Raw genomic sequence first — 15,324 nt, forward strand, 5'->3', positions numbered from 1 at the left:
ATATAGATAGATAGAAACTGCTTGTGTGATGTAATGCTAATTAACAATAAGTGTGAAACTGAAAGACGGGCAGAACATGCTGTGTGAAGAGGCTTAATGGTGCTCCCGATTACGTAGCCATCATTAGGAGAGAAGCATTACATCTGCCAAGAGTTCTAAACAAGTTAGCAGAGAAGTATCTCGGAGACGAGGAGTAGATATAAACAGACACACAGTGCAGAGAGATCCCTGCATTCTCAACAGGTGTTGACAACACTTCTAATCTCAAATGCCCAATTGCAGCCCTTCCCACTTTATTTCATCATGCAAACCTCTGCATAAACAGTGAGGCTATAGTCTGTTTCTGGGTTCTTGCTGGGAAGCTGGGGTGGGGGTAAGAAAAGGTAGAGAGTTCAGCATAAGAAGTTCCAATAAAGGAAAAACCAAGAGCTGCATGCATGGTGACTGACGTGTGTTTTGCATGATGAAATGCATCAGGGAAAGCTGCAATCTTTTGTTTCAGAGAGCCATTTCTGATTAGCAATTTAAACAGAGATGGTGTTAAAATAAAATTGGTTTTCCTTCTCCAGTAAGGCATTTTGAACACACACATGCACATACACACACGTCTGCGCATATTGAATTTCAAAATTTCTTCCTCTTGCAGAAGCACATGTGCAAAAAAAACAACAACCCTACTACACCAGGCAAAGAATCATCTGGTCTAGTCCAGCATCAACCATTTTGACAACCCTGACATTCATTTAATGAAGAAAGCCTAAATGCCCTCAATGCAAGATATAGTGCGCGTGCGCGCGCGCGCGCGCGCACACACACACACACACATATATATATATAATCTCTAGAGCAACCTTGTATGGTAGGTGTTATAAGCATTGTAAGGTGTCAAATATAGAATAAATATTCATAAATGCACACATATCTAAATATATAAACCATGTGTCTGAAATAGTACAGGAGAGCAAACCTGAAGCCATTTTGACTCACCCAATGACCTCAAATATTCCTCTGCAGAATGGGAGGCAAATAGAGAAAACCTTCCCATTGTCTTTTCCATTACAAATCCTGTCTTAAAGGCGTATTTGTGTATGAATAGGGTGAGCCTGTGACCTGGATTCAGGAGCTAAAGTATTAACCATCACAAAAGAATGGCCAGGCTGCCCAAGTAATGCAATCATTATCAGGGTATCCTGGCAGACAGGATTTCTGCTGTGCACCACCTCCTATGATGCTTGTATAATGGCTTTGGGGTGGTCTTCGGCTAAGGGGGTTGGGCAATGTCCAAAGTCTTTAAAAGTTCCTGCACACTTTTGTTCAGGGTCTCTCCCTCCTTGGAAGTAGGGGAAGGAACTCTGTTGCAACAGAAAAATAAACATCTTTCTTGCTTTCCAGTCTCCATCCATTTTTCTCTGACCGATCATGGATTTAGGGGACTCAGAATCCCATGGGAGTTGGGCAGCAACCTACATCAGCAGGTTAACATTATCCCCCATGTCATAGATGGAAAGAGACACTGAGTTTCCTAAGGACATTTTAAAAAGTTTGTGGCAAAGCTAAGATTGGAACTGGGATGATTTCAGCTAAAACCTCATGTTCCAACGAGTGACGTCCACACCAGATGGGCCATACTGAATGGTAAACTAGGGCAGTCACAGAGCATGACAAGATGCTGACAGTACACCAGGAGGAGAAGACAGACCGAAAAAGCCGGCCTGCTTTTCCAGCTTGTGAAGGAGTTGATTTAAAGAATCTGCCTATACAGAATGTTACTTTGGGCAGCCTTTTTTGGCATCGTGTGCTGTACCAATTGGCCACTTTCAAAGAAGCATGCTTAAATCAAGGGGTCTAGGCATCCCTAATTCACGTGGGATTACAGTCCATGGAAGGGCATGAAAATGGGTCAGATGAAAGGCCTAAGTCCAGCATTCTCTTTCCTACGTGGTCAAACCAGATGTCCCTTTCGTATGGGGTCAACAAGAACACAAGCAGAACGAGAGCATGTTCTCACTGCTGCTCCAGCAAACAATACAGTATTCAGGAGCACAATGTCTCTTGTCCTGAAGGCAGCATAAAGAATCAGGACCAGTAGCCACTAATCCCCTGATCCCCAATGAATTTGTCCAATCCTGCTTGAAAGGGATCTAAGTTGGCAACCATAGCTATATTTTATGAGAGCGAATTTCACCGTTTATCTGTGTGCCATCTGACGTTGTTCCAAGTATCACTGGGGGGCTTCTCTACCTCCATTTTCTGTACACCCATATTGTGTCCTTTCCCTCTAAACTAGAGAGCCCCAAACATAGTTGCAACCTTTTGTTGTAAAAGATATTGCTCCGGTTATTCCGGCTGCCCTTTCCTGCACGTTTTACCAGCTCTGCAGTATCCTTTTTGGAATGCAACAAGAAGAACTGGACAAACACAAGATTCCAAGTATAGTTGCCCCACAGATTTGTATACAGGCATTGTGACCCAGGTAGTTTCTTTTACAATCCCTTTCCTAATGATTCCTAGCACAAAGTTTGCATTTCTCACAGCTGTTGCAACCTGGCTTGATATTTCCACCACAAATCCCAAATCTCCTTCAGAGAGTCAGTCACCACCAGCCCAGACTCACTTCCATAATAATAAAATAAATAATAATAAATTTTTATTTATACCCTGCCCTTCCCAGTTCAGAAAACCGGGCTCAGGGCTGCTAACAACAAATTTAAAGCACTTAATTGATGCTACAAAAAAACAGCATAAAATGTGGTATAAAACGTGAATAACAATAAAATAAAAAATCAAAGATCAATGCATATGTGAAATCAGTAATTCCTTCCCTCCCTGCACCACTCACAAACCAATGACATTTGCAATTTTAATCCTCATTCGCCACTTTGGATAAATCCTTTCAGAGCTCTTCCGCTCTCTTTTTGTATTTACCACCCTGAATAATTTAGAGATATCTGCAAACATGGGCATCTCAGCGCTCATCTCTAACTCCAGATCAGAGTTTACCAAACTCAGGTCTCTCTCCAGCTGTTTTTGGACTGCAACTCCCATCATCCCTCGCTTGCTGGACCAGTGGCCAGGGATGATGGGAATTGTAGTCCAAAAACAGCTGGAGACCCAAGTTTGGGAAACCCTGCTCTAAATCATTTACGAACAGGAAGAGCACAGGTCCCAATGCAGATCTTTGGAAGACTCTACTTCTTACATTCCTCCATTGTGAGAACTGTCCATCCCCCCCCCCATCACCCCCCACAGCTGGCACTTCCTCCCAAAATTAACACACTCAAAGTGCTGGTAAAGAGGAAAACACTTTGTAGGGAAGGTATGACCCCATTCATTTCATGCTTTTTTCTAGTACAGTGGTGACTCGCAAGACGAAATTAATTTGTTCCGCGAGTTTTTTCGTCTTGCGATTTTTTCGTCTTGCGAAGCACGGTTTCGGAAAAGTTTTGGAAAAGCTTCAAAAATCACCAAAGTCTTCAAAAACCTCAAAAAAGGCTACCACACCGCGTGCTATGAGTTGCTCCTCGAAGTCAAGTCGCGACTGTATTAACGGTTTTAAGAAAAAGGAAACAAACTTGCAAGACGTTTCCGTCTTGCGAAGCAAGCCCATAGGGAACTTCGTCTTGCGAAGCAACTCAAAAAACCAAAAACCCTTTCGTCTTGCGAGTTTTCCGTCTTGCGAGGCATTCATCTTGCGAGGTACCACTGTATATATCAACCAGCAAACCTGGTTTCTTTCTGCAAAAGCCTTACAGAGAGGCTGTAGAGTCGCACAGATAATGGTTTCACGCATGTGGCTAAACGTGTAGGGCAGGGGCAGGCAACCTCGTGTCTTCCAAGAGTTTTTGGATGATGCGAATTCAGGAAGATCCCCATGTTGGTTACTACTGACTTTTTTTTAAAAAAGACAATTTTTAATTGTTTCTTTAAACAAATACAGAAACTGATGACTTATGGGTTTACCTGGGTTCAAGCCTGCATCTACCCCAAACACACCAAGTGGCAATGCATTAAAGACAAGGTCACACAGCCACAGTTCCCCATCTGCAAGAATATAAATATGCCTGGAAGTGTGGCTTGAGTGAGTGGCATGAGGAGACTTGAAAAATGGAGTTGCTTAAGCATCTCTGCAGAAGCAAAAAGGTGCAGAAATTAAACACCCGCTACCTTGCCAATGCTGGAGCTGGCACTCCCCGTGCCCGCAAAGGAGGCTTTCCACGAACTACTGGAACGTCTGCATTTTCTGAGCCACCATTCAAATAAGTTAATTCCTGTAATTGTGCCTGTCTGATTTCATCATTGTAGTCCTAGACAGGAAAGAAGAAATACGGTATTCAGTCATGTCTGCAGATACTTATACCACATACCTAAGACATTTTAGATTTATTCCTGCTACAAATTTTCCATACACAGTCTTAAAGACAGGGGCACAGGACTGGCACAGACTTACTTTTACTGAGCTGATTTAATGGGAAAGTTTGAAATACATTCCTCGTAGGATGCAAGAAGTCACTTAAATTATTTTATCTCTGGCCTTATTAAACTGATGCCAAGATTGAGACGCACTATCTTCTCTTGAATCTTGGTCAGGGAGCTGAGGCAAGTGTCAAGAACATAAGAAATGTCTTGATGAATCAAATCAAAGTCTATCCAGCACAACATTGTATTTTCTACATGCCTTTGAGAATTCACAGGCAAGGTGTGACAGAGACGGGTTTCTCCTTTTTTGCAGAAGTGGTTAAACCACAGAGCCTAGGACTAGCCGATCAGAAGGTCGGCGGTTCGAATCCCCGCGACGGGGTGAGCTCCTGTTGCTCGGTCCCTGCTCCTGCCAACCTAGCAGTTCAAAAGCACATCAAAGTGCAAGTAGATAAATAGGTACCGCTCGTGTGGGAAGGTAAACGGCATTTCTGTGAGTTGCTCTGGTTCGCCAGAAGTGGCTTAGTCATGCTGGCCACATGACCCGGAAGCTGTACGTTGGCTCCCTTGGCCAGTAAAGCGAGATGAGCGCCACAACCCCTGAGTCGGCCACGACTGGACCTAATGGTCAGGGGTCCCCTTTACCCTTTTACTGCTTCTACCAATGGATTGATTTTCCAATTACTTGTCATCATTGACAAGACTATTGATGGAATCGTTAATTCCAATACCCCTACACAGAAACACCCCCCAAGAAAAAATAGCCTTCTATGAGGAAAAGCACAGTGATGTCAACAAAATCTGGAACCCTCATGAATCTATGGGTTTGACATAATGTCTATGCATCAACGGATTTACAAATTAAACATGCACATATGCAGACCAAGTTAAAAGAAGTCCCAAAGGTACCCCTGCCCGTACGGGCCAGTCTTGACAGACTCTAGGGTTGTGCGCCCATCTCACTTAAGAGGCCGGGGGCCAGCGCTGTCCGGAGACACTTCCAGGTCACGTGGCCAGCGTGACAAAGCTGCATCTGGCGAGCCAGTGCAGCACATGGAAACGCTGTTTACCGTCCCACCAGTAAGCGGTCCCTATTTATCTACTTGCACCCGGGGGTGCTTTCGAACTGCTAGGTTGGCAGGCGCTGGGACCGAGCAATGGGAGCGCACTCTGCCGTGGGGATTCAAACTGCCGACCTTTCGATCGGCAAGCCCTAGGCGCTGAGGCTTTTACCCACAGCGCCACCCGCGTCCCTAAAAGAAGTCCCAAACTGTAGCACAAATCTACCCAAAAGAAGATATAATATGGTAGTAGTCATGTTTAGCATAAGGTTAATTATTATTATTACTACTACTACTACTATTATTATTATCACTATAACTATTTCTAGATGGATAACCTGCCTGAATTCCTTACTCATATTCCTCTGAACTGTCAGTTTGAGAGTGGTTTGACTTAAAAATACCCAATACTGAAAAGACTCCCAGCCAGGAGCTCTAAGTCATAAATAAGATTCTGGCAGTAAACTTCCCTACTCTCCACAGAGTTCCCTTTTCAAAGAGTATTACAAAATCCAAAACAAAGTTATTTCATAGTTCACAGGATTCCTCTCAACCGTATGGAGGACTTCAAAGCAATGAGCACTCCTCCATGTTCAAAGAGGACACACTCTTCCTTGCCCAGGACACACAAAAAAAGATAAGCGAGCTAATGTTAGCACTTCAGAGTTCAATTTCTATTCCAGGGGATTCTATAATTGAGTTAGATAGCGCTGTGTGAAGGAGTAACAGGGATGACAGAGTCCAATATAGCTCCTTTCATCTTACTCCAAACCTTGCTCTGTGTGGGTTTCCTTTCCCACTGAAGAGATTTATTCGGAATGCTAGTAATCCTGGCAGAATTTAGGGTTTTAAACAGTTCATTAACCAAACAACTGGAACAGACTGGATTTTTTTCCTTCTTCTTAAAACAAATGTCTTCTAAGACTATTGGGTGAAGCTGAGAGAGAAGGCAATGCAGAGATCTAAAATAATCTCCCTAGTTTCCTATGTATGGCTGCATACACATTGTTTACTGTGCATTTTTAAATAAAAAATGAGCAAACGCAGGTCTGTGCGAACCTCCTCTTTACTTGCTACCAAATGGAATATCTGAACTGCAGCTGAAGGCTCTACACAGATAATTACCAGAAATTCTGGTGATGGGTTCACGACCTAACACAAATCTCCTATGAACAACTTCATCAGCGCATCCTGGTCTAATAATAATTTAAAAAACAAAACAAAAGCATTTTCACACCTTCAATACAGTATTCACTGAATGCATTGGGGGAGCGATAATAATTGTGCCAATCCCATCATAAGCTCTTAGCTATGTTCACCAGGTGTTAAAATGGCTCGAAGTAGACACTCATATATCACAGACACAAACCACAACACACTAATTGCATTAATACAACACCAAGTACTGAAGCACAGCTATTGCTTGCCAAAATATACTGATGCACGCATGTTGGCTATTAATAAGCATTGCCCAATAGTACCCAGGAGTATGAATTTTAAAGGGGAACAAAGCTCTTAAGGATGCCACGTAACAAATACCCAATGCGCAAAATTTCTGTGAATTTTCTTTAAGTTGAGGCTTGGGGCTACAGCTAGTCCATGTTTGGTAGCAGGTTTGCTCAGATTCATTAAAAAAAGTTCTAGTCTGCTTTCCCAAACCATCATTTTAATGTATTTTTAGTATTTTGTTGAGAACAGCCAAGAGTAGCTGGGGAAACCCAGCCAGATGGGTGGGGTATAAATAATAAAATTATTTATTATTATTATTAGCATCATCATCATGACAGCTTACAGGAACTTCCTAATGAAAAACTGGTTAACCTATCAATCATTTCAAAATCAGAAAGACAAAGTCTGGTAAAACAGAAATCCTATTCCAACAAAGTGGGTAGCTCCAACAAGACTAAGCCTGGCAGGAAACACTAAGGTACCCCTGCCCGTACGGGCCAGTCTTGACAGACTCTAGGGTTGTGCGCCCATCTCACTCAAGAGGCCGGGGGCCAGCGCTGTCCGGAGACACTTCCGGGTCACGTGGCCAGCGTGACATCGCTGCTCTGGCAAGCCAGAGCCGCACACGGAAACGCCGTTTACCTTCCCGCTAGTAAGCGGTCCCTATTTATCTACTTGCACCCGGGGGTGCTTTCGAACTGCTAGGTTGGCAGGCGCTGGGACCGAACAACGGGAGCGCACCCCGCCGCAGGGATTCGAACCACCAACCTTTCGATCGGCAAGCCCTAGGCGCTGAGGCTTTTACCCACAACGCCACCCGCGTCCCCTAAGCAGGAAACACTACTAAGTAGCAAATAAATTTCTTATCTGGAAGCTGACGAATTGATGCTAAAGTCCTGGTGCAAGCTTTGTATGAGCTTTGTATGAGCAGGAAATTCCACCCAATGTGGGTAGACATTATTAACCACAATCCACGGAACCCACACTAGTATGTTCCATCATTGAACAGACAGGGACATAGATGGAGCACTGTGACACGTAGATGTCCCCCAAAACTGCAATGGGATGAGGCACATTGTCTACTGAAAAGAAAACAGTAGCACGTGCAGAAATTTCAAGGGATGCTTTTGATTTTGCACAGGGCAGTATCTTCTACTCTTAGTCTTCCATGATGGCAGAACAGCTCTAGTATGTTTCTAGCCATGAGCAGATGGTGCACAACACACATGCCTGAATTCTTCCTGGTGACAGCTTAGGGCTTTGTAGGTTTGGTGGGGAAAACATTGCTATGCTATTGTAATGGAAGGAAATCATGTCTCTACCAGGAGTGTCTAGCGGAAATACGACGTCCAAGATGTTCACCAAAGTTTTGGCCAAGGGAGTCCTTCAAATTGAAATTTACATTCCAACCAGAAAATTTTATGGGGTGGGTTGGGGAGGAAAAATTCAGGAAAGCTAAGGTGATTCTTCATGTGCAGTAAATATTGACATAAAAGAGGTTCCAATATGTACTAACGGGAATGAGGAACTTCTTGATTTCTTCCAGCGCATGCCCCATTCTGGCATATGCTTCTGCGGGTGGGGCAAACACTTCAATTAACACATGCAGGTCATCGTTTAGGTGGAAGTATTTTGCTTCTCCGCTTTTTCTCAACTCTTCTTCCTGGGAATACAGAAAAGTTACATATAAACTCATCGTACGGGGGAAAGAAAGCAAAAAGAGAGCAAACCTTTCATTAATGGTTTCCATTTTCAAGACAATATCGAGCAACCTCCTTGATCTCTAAAGCAAAACAACAGGCCCCGAACAAGCGGAATCCTGCATTTATTTGCTCAAGCTGGCCAATGAAAATCATTAATGAGTATACATTGAACTACTGTATCTATTACATCAACTGTGGGTTTCCCTACCTCCAAGCAGTTTTCTTGGAAAATAACTATTTGACAAGGTGGAAGGCTTTGATTAAATACAAGGACAATGGGTCAGCGTGAGGATTCCCTTGTTTGGGAACTATATTAACTGCTTACAATCCAACTCAATGAGAAAAAACAACAACAACATTAGACTAACTTTGCCAACCTGGTACCCTCCCAATGTTCTGGACTGCAATGCCAATCAGCCGCAGTCAGCATGGTTGCGCTGGCTACAGCTGATGACAGTTGTAGCCCAAAGCTTCTGAAGGAGCACGGGGTTAGCAAAAGCCAACTTAAATTATGTGCATATGTGAGTTACTGGATTTTTCTAAAGCTGTATTGTTTGTTTTTCCCCATATTAATGCAAGCTGACTTATGAAGGCCTCCTCTAGTCTAAATCAATGATGGATAAGTTGTGGCCCTCAAGAAAGCTGCTGGCCTTCCAACTCCCACCAGTCCCAGCCAGCATGGCAAATAATCAGAGGTGATGGAAGATGTAGTTCACCTCCATCTGGAGGGATATAGCTTATTAGCCATCCCAGCTCTGAAAGGTAGGGGGTGGTACATAAAACAAAACAAGCAGAACAAATGGAATCGATACACTCCAGAAGCAACCAAGGATTAGGGTTTAGACCAGCGGTTCTCAACCTGTGGGTCCCCAGATGTTGTTGGACTACAACTCCCATACAATACAGGTATGGTCATCACTTCCATGTCATATGTGCAAAACCCCTAAGGCACTGAAAAACAATAGTAGATTAAAGTCATCCAACCCCAATCAGTGATCAGACATGGACTCTCTCACACTGTGTAGAATTAAGGGAAAATTTGTATCCTGGAAAAGAAATCCACGCCTCTCAATGCGCTCGGCCAGCCATTAACCCTTCATCACACACCTCTAGAAGTATGTTAGATGGTAGCCAACCACATGCTGAACCAATAAAATTAAAACTATATTTTGTTTTGATGGAAGCTTCCTAGAAAAGAAGTACAGTATTTTTAATTTACTCAATTTAATTTACTCAACCCAAAAAGTTAAACGGTATTTCTCTTCTGCCCTGCTGCCGCCCAATAAAGTTGCCAACCAGCCAAGCATCTTACTCTTCTGGCAGTTCAACTAGAATGAAATACAGGCTTTACCACCATCCTTCATCCACAAGGAACGGAGCTTAAAAAAACAGAAGCTGGCAGCTCTGGGGAAGTCTTTTTCCTATTTTCCTCCTGGGCTGCCGATGACTCCCCACCCAGCGCCTTTCATTCTGCTCCAACTTTTTTCTTCCGCTTTCCATTTTGCCAAGTACTTTTACTTCCGCTCCGCTTCATCTTTCTTGCCTCTGTTGCTTGGCAACGGAGATGCACAGATGCTTTGTAGATGCCCCTGAGCCTCAGAATCCATACTGGTTAAGCAAAAGGTGAACCATGGAGAACTGAAAGGGTGGTGGCGGCAAGATTAAGTCTGTTAGGGTCCCTATGTCCCTGTCTGTTCCACACTTTTACGCAAGGGGAAAGAGGCAAAATAAGCAAACTCAGAACCAGGGGGAAAATGCTCCCGTGGCCCTAGAAATCACTATCAGATAACTGCAGTTAGATGGGCTGGTCCATCTTTTTACAATCTCTTGCTGCACCCATGGGTCAGAACAGTGTTTCCCAAACTTGGGTCTCCAGCCGTTTTTGGACTACAACTCCCATCATCCCTAGCTAGCAAGACCAGTTGGGTCATGGATGATGGGAATTGTAGTCCAAAAGCAGCTGGAGACCCAAGTTTGGGAAACACTGGGTCAGAACAAGGTAAGACAACAATAGCGTTTATTTCTTTACTGGGAACGTCGTAACATACTGCCTGTAGATTTTTCATTTCAACACCAACAAAAATGGATGTAGATTTTAAGAAATAAAACTGAGGGAAGTGGGAAACGGGTCTTGAACACTGTTTCAGAGTGGGGTCAAGGCTGGCAGCCCCGCACATAAAAACCATGTACAACTCCAGACATACTAAGCAGAGCATATTTCACTATGCGCTGTGGCTCTCCAACTTACAAAGAAATGGCATGTTTGTCTGTGCCATGTTAAGGTATCATAACAGTATCCCTTGTTCTATTTAGCAAGTGTTAAAAATACTCTTGAGCTGGCATCTTTCACTTTGAATAGGTCCACAAATAGAAGTTTTGACTGACTGACTTTTAAAAAGCTCTTGTGTTTGCTCTCGGTGTGTCGTAATTATGAGTTACTTAGAAATGACAATCAGCACCAGCTTATTGCCACTAATCTTTTTGTTGTAAAATTTAGAGCATTCAGGCTGCCTAAATTGGATGGAAAAGCAAAGCAATCTGATTAGTTGATTAGCAAATTCAGAGCAGGGGGAATTAACACGCCATAATTAGCTGTCTGAAACTTGTCAAAGCTGGTAATAAAAGGAATAGCAAAACATATATAAATGAAAGCCTCCCTCAATATTACCCTTTTTTTGGCTGCTCCCCACTCCTGTTTACAGCATAAAGTTGGAAAGTCTTCAGGCTTAATATTTGTATTCAACAGTTTTAGCAGCAGGTTGTCTTGCTTGCATATAATGACGTAAGCTTTTGAAAGATGAAGATAATTCTTTGCTTATGAGTAATTTAAGGACGTCCGGAGGCAGAAGGGGTAAGGCCAGCGAGAAGAAATTTAAAATTGAGAAATCTAAGGCAGCTATCACAAAATCCTTCTTAACGGTGAGATCCGTTAGACTCTAATAATCTCCCTTGGGAAGCTGTACAAGCTCCGATCTCCTGAATAATTTAAGACTAAACAAAGCAGTGGAAAAAGATAAGTCTAGTGAACGATCCTGCATGTCCCAATATTATCTGAAAGCAACACTCAGAATTCAAAACAAAACTGCACATTAAAAAGATAATAAAGTCTTGGTAATGTGCATAGGCCAAGTAAATTGAAAAAAGAGTGGTTTTGTTTGTTTGTTTTCTGCAAAGACACTTGGCTTATTCATATGAAGGGTAAGCATAACAATCCCTGAAAAACATTGTATTTGAAATTTGAAATGTCTATTTGAAATGTCCAGCCAATGAAGTGGGATTTAGACATCCAGTTCTATATTTGTGGCAAACCAGTAATAGATACAAGAGAGAACTTTCCAAGCATCGTTCTACTCGGGATTTTCAACCAATCCAACGGGGAGCTCTTCCATGAGAAGCAAATGAGTAGTAGGACTTAACACGATTGAGAGCTTAAGACACTCTCACACTCTAATAATCATAATGGCAATTCACTATACAGTGGTAACCTCGGGTTACAGACGCTTCAGGTTACAGTCTCCGCTAACCCGGAAGTAGTACCTCAGGTTAAGAACTTTGCTTCAGGATGAGAACAGAAATCGTGTGGTGGCAGTGGGAGGCCCCATTAGCTGAAGTGGTACCTCAGGTTAAGAACAGATTCAGGTTAAGAAAGGACCTCCAGAATGAATTAAGTTCTTAACCCAAGGTACCACTGTACTTCTGATATATACTTCTGCGAGCACAGAGCCTCTACAATTTGAATCAGTGCAGAATTCAAGCACATAGTATGGACACATAGTATGGACACTAACAAGGCAGATCTCAGAAGGCATTGAACAATTATTCAAATTAAGCAAACTTGTACAGATGGTGCATAATTTCGCTCCTGGTTGTAGACTGTAAGCCTGATAAGCCACTCTTAAGATCCCTTTTGGCTGAAGGGTGGGGTGTAAATGCTTTCAACACACCTGGGAGAGTCTTAGGACAATCACAATAAATCAAAAATGCCCATTTTATGGTACAAAATGGTAGTGGGTGGGTGAGACTGAGATTGATAGGTTCCTAATGAACAGAGTGGATGATATAGGAACATAGGAAGCTGCCTTATACAGAGTCAGACCACTGATCCAGCCAGCCAGCAGCTCCCCAAGGTTTTAGACAGAGGACAGTCCCACTTCTACTTTGGAGATGCTGGGGACTGAACCTGGGACCACATGCATATGGAAATAAGCTATAGCCCTTCTCCTACTAACACTTTCTGCTACGGAATAGTAGTGGTGTTTTCACATCCGCTGGACACCTGTATTTTGCTACAAACTCTAGCTCTGGATTTCTTGAACTGTGCAGGGGGGCTGGACTAGAACGGCCTCCGTGGACCCTCCAACTCTTATCCCCAATACTCCGCGGAATAAACTTACGGGCTTCCTCACTCCTGGATACAGCAAGGAGTAATGTGCCTCATTCTGAAAATAACAGCCTTACATTTCCTCTCTTCCAACCCCACTCACTCCCTTGGCAAAGCTCGCTAATACAACGTGTGCGATGTGGCATCACTGCAACGCAACTGTCTCCACCCCTTTGCAAGTGGCAGACCTCGAAGTGGAGTAGACAGGGAAGCATGCAGCACAGTGACATCACACCACCCATTTCATTGCGGGATGTGATCAGGTAAAGAGGGCGGCTGCTGGTTTCAGAGACCACCATGAGCCTGCCATTATACTCCAGCAATACAGCTGCCTGCATCCATAAAGAAGGTATTGCCACAGGGGATTTCCTCTGAAGTGAGGAATATATACCATAGACGGAGGACCAGCATGTAGGCAGAACTCAAGAGGAGGGGTTATAATATACACCTTGATTTGTGTTTGCTTTGAATCTCCCCAGGCTATACTAGAAACAGTGAAGAAAGGCACACACAGCAGTACAGCGCACACTAATGATCTTCAGCTAGCAATTTTACCTTTGCCTTGTCCCTCATGGATCCTTTTCCCAATATTGACATTTTTGTCAATGTCTCTTCTTGCAAGCGCTTCAGAGAATTGCCACGTGGGCCCAAAAGTTTCCCCACAAAGTTGAACTGAAAGACAAAATAAGCAACAACAAAAAAAGGCAATAAAAAACTACCCACAGTGCTGAGGAGCTGTAAGAGTGACTTAAGATTCATGCCAGGTATGAAAAATGTTGCTGAAAACAGCATTTGGCTGTTTCTGCAAAATAAAGAAGGGTATTGGGTTGTAAATTTTAGAGCCACTGGAAAAAGAGAAAAGGGGAGGGGGAGGAACAAGACACAGAAAACAAAGCTACCATCATTTCTGTGGTTATTCCACGCTGAGCAGCAACTGCGTTAAAAAGTTTTGGGAGAGGAGAAGACTGCATAAGAGTACAGTTGACACAGGCAAGAAGAAGAAAAATGCAGGAACGTAAAAGCAGCAGCATCCATACAAGACCACAGCCCCCAATCCAGACAGCGTTAGTCAATTCACACCCCTTTGCTTCGTGGATTTCTATGGAAGTTGGACAGACATAGTCTTGGGGTCATGAGAACTGGGATCATGAGAACTGGTGAGCTGGAACGTGCAGGGCTGCTGATACAGCTCACAGGTGGGCTTTGCTTTCGCAAGGTGCCTCCAGCTGATGTGGGAAAGTTCCATGAGCTCCCTTCTACTTGTGGTTAAGGTTCCAAACCATGATGTTCTTCTCCAGCTCTGCGAACCCGGCTTCCTTCCAGCTTTGAACTTTGGCAAACGTAGGAAGCAGTAAACTTAAAACTGGCTCAGCAGTCAGCCTTGCTCCCACGCTCATTCCTTAAGTGTGAAACCAACACTGCGGCTATCAAGTGCGTCTGCATTTGTTTGGCAAAGCAATGTGTGCATTCCTGTTCTTACATTTTTAAATTAAGAAACGAAAACACAAAAAAATTAAGCATGTTTGTGAAGCTTCTCTAGGGACCGGAAGGAGCTGTGGGAGGAACAGGCTGTGGGCACCACAGTGTGAACCAAGAAATACCTTTCACAGAAGGCTCTTCCTCCTTCCAAGGGAAGCTTGCAGAACAGTTTTCAAGAGTTCACATTGGGGCTGAAGTACCTGTGTTTACAGCAGCCCCAAACAGCCTCGATTACCCTCGAACTAGTGTGCTAAGTTTAAGGAGATTGGAATTGAATGGAAGCTGCGGCACTCGTTCCAACCCATTCTGCCACATGACATTTCCCCACTAAATCGATGCACACATGCTCACTGTGAACTGCAGCAGTGCTAAGCGTAATTCAAAAACTCAGGGTGGGTATATGTGTGCATGCTCAAAACACCAAAGCATGAAACTTTGGAGGTTGGTGCCATCACTATAAGGAAGCAATCTTAACCACAGCCCTCCCTGCTTCCTTCCCTTAAGATTGTTAAAGGTTAGCACATAACTTGACCACGAAGGGGGCCAGGGTAACTTTTGTGTTAGTCCCTCACTCCTTTGTCACTGGCAAGAAATCCAGACCTGAAACTTCTTAACAACTGATACAGGATTAGCACTAGCCTCTTCAAATTGTTCCCCACATCCAAGCAGCTGCTGGAAGCGCTCCATCAGGTTTAAAAGATTAGGAGATATCTTGCAATGAAGCTACTCTGCCGTTTTGTACACCAAGCCTTTAAGAGTGACTGATTGAGTTCAACTCCTTTCAATATCTGAGTAGATTGGAAGAGGAAAAGCCTCTGTGGATAATAGAAGTCAG

At 43.5% G+C, this 15,324-nt stretch overlaps 1 protein-coding gene across 3 annotated transcripts in view; it reads right to left on the reverse strand.

Annotated features, from left to right (window-relative positions):
* The window catches only part of KHDRBS3 (KH RNA binding domain containing, signal transduction associated 3), a 114,511-nt gene that overhangs the window by 40,761 nt on the left and 58,426 nt on the right, over positions 1-15,324 (reverse strand). For all 3 annotated transcript variants that reach the window (XM_028736109.2, XM_077932722.1, XM_077932721.1), the window contains exons 3-5: positions 13,566-13,682; positions 8,443-8,589; positions 4,165-4,304 (exon numbers count right to left, since the gene is read on the reverse strand). In XM_028736109.2, coding sequence (XP_028591942.1) covers positions 4,165-4,304; positions 8,443-8,589; positions 13,566-13,682 — 404 coding nt within the window. The remainder of the gene's footprint in view (positions 1-4,164; positions 4,305-8,442; positions 8,590-13,565; positions 13,683-15,324) is intronic.

The sequence above is a fragment of the Podarcis muralis genome, chromosome 8 (assembly GCF_964188315.1).
Source record: "Podarcis muralis chromosome 8, rPodMur119.hap1.1, whole genome shotgun sequence".
Taxonomy (NCBI): Eukaryota; Metazoa; Chordata; class Lepidosauria; order Squamata; family Lacertidae; genus Podarcis; species Podarcis muralis.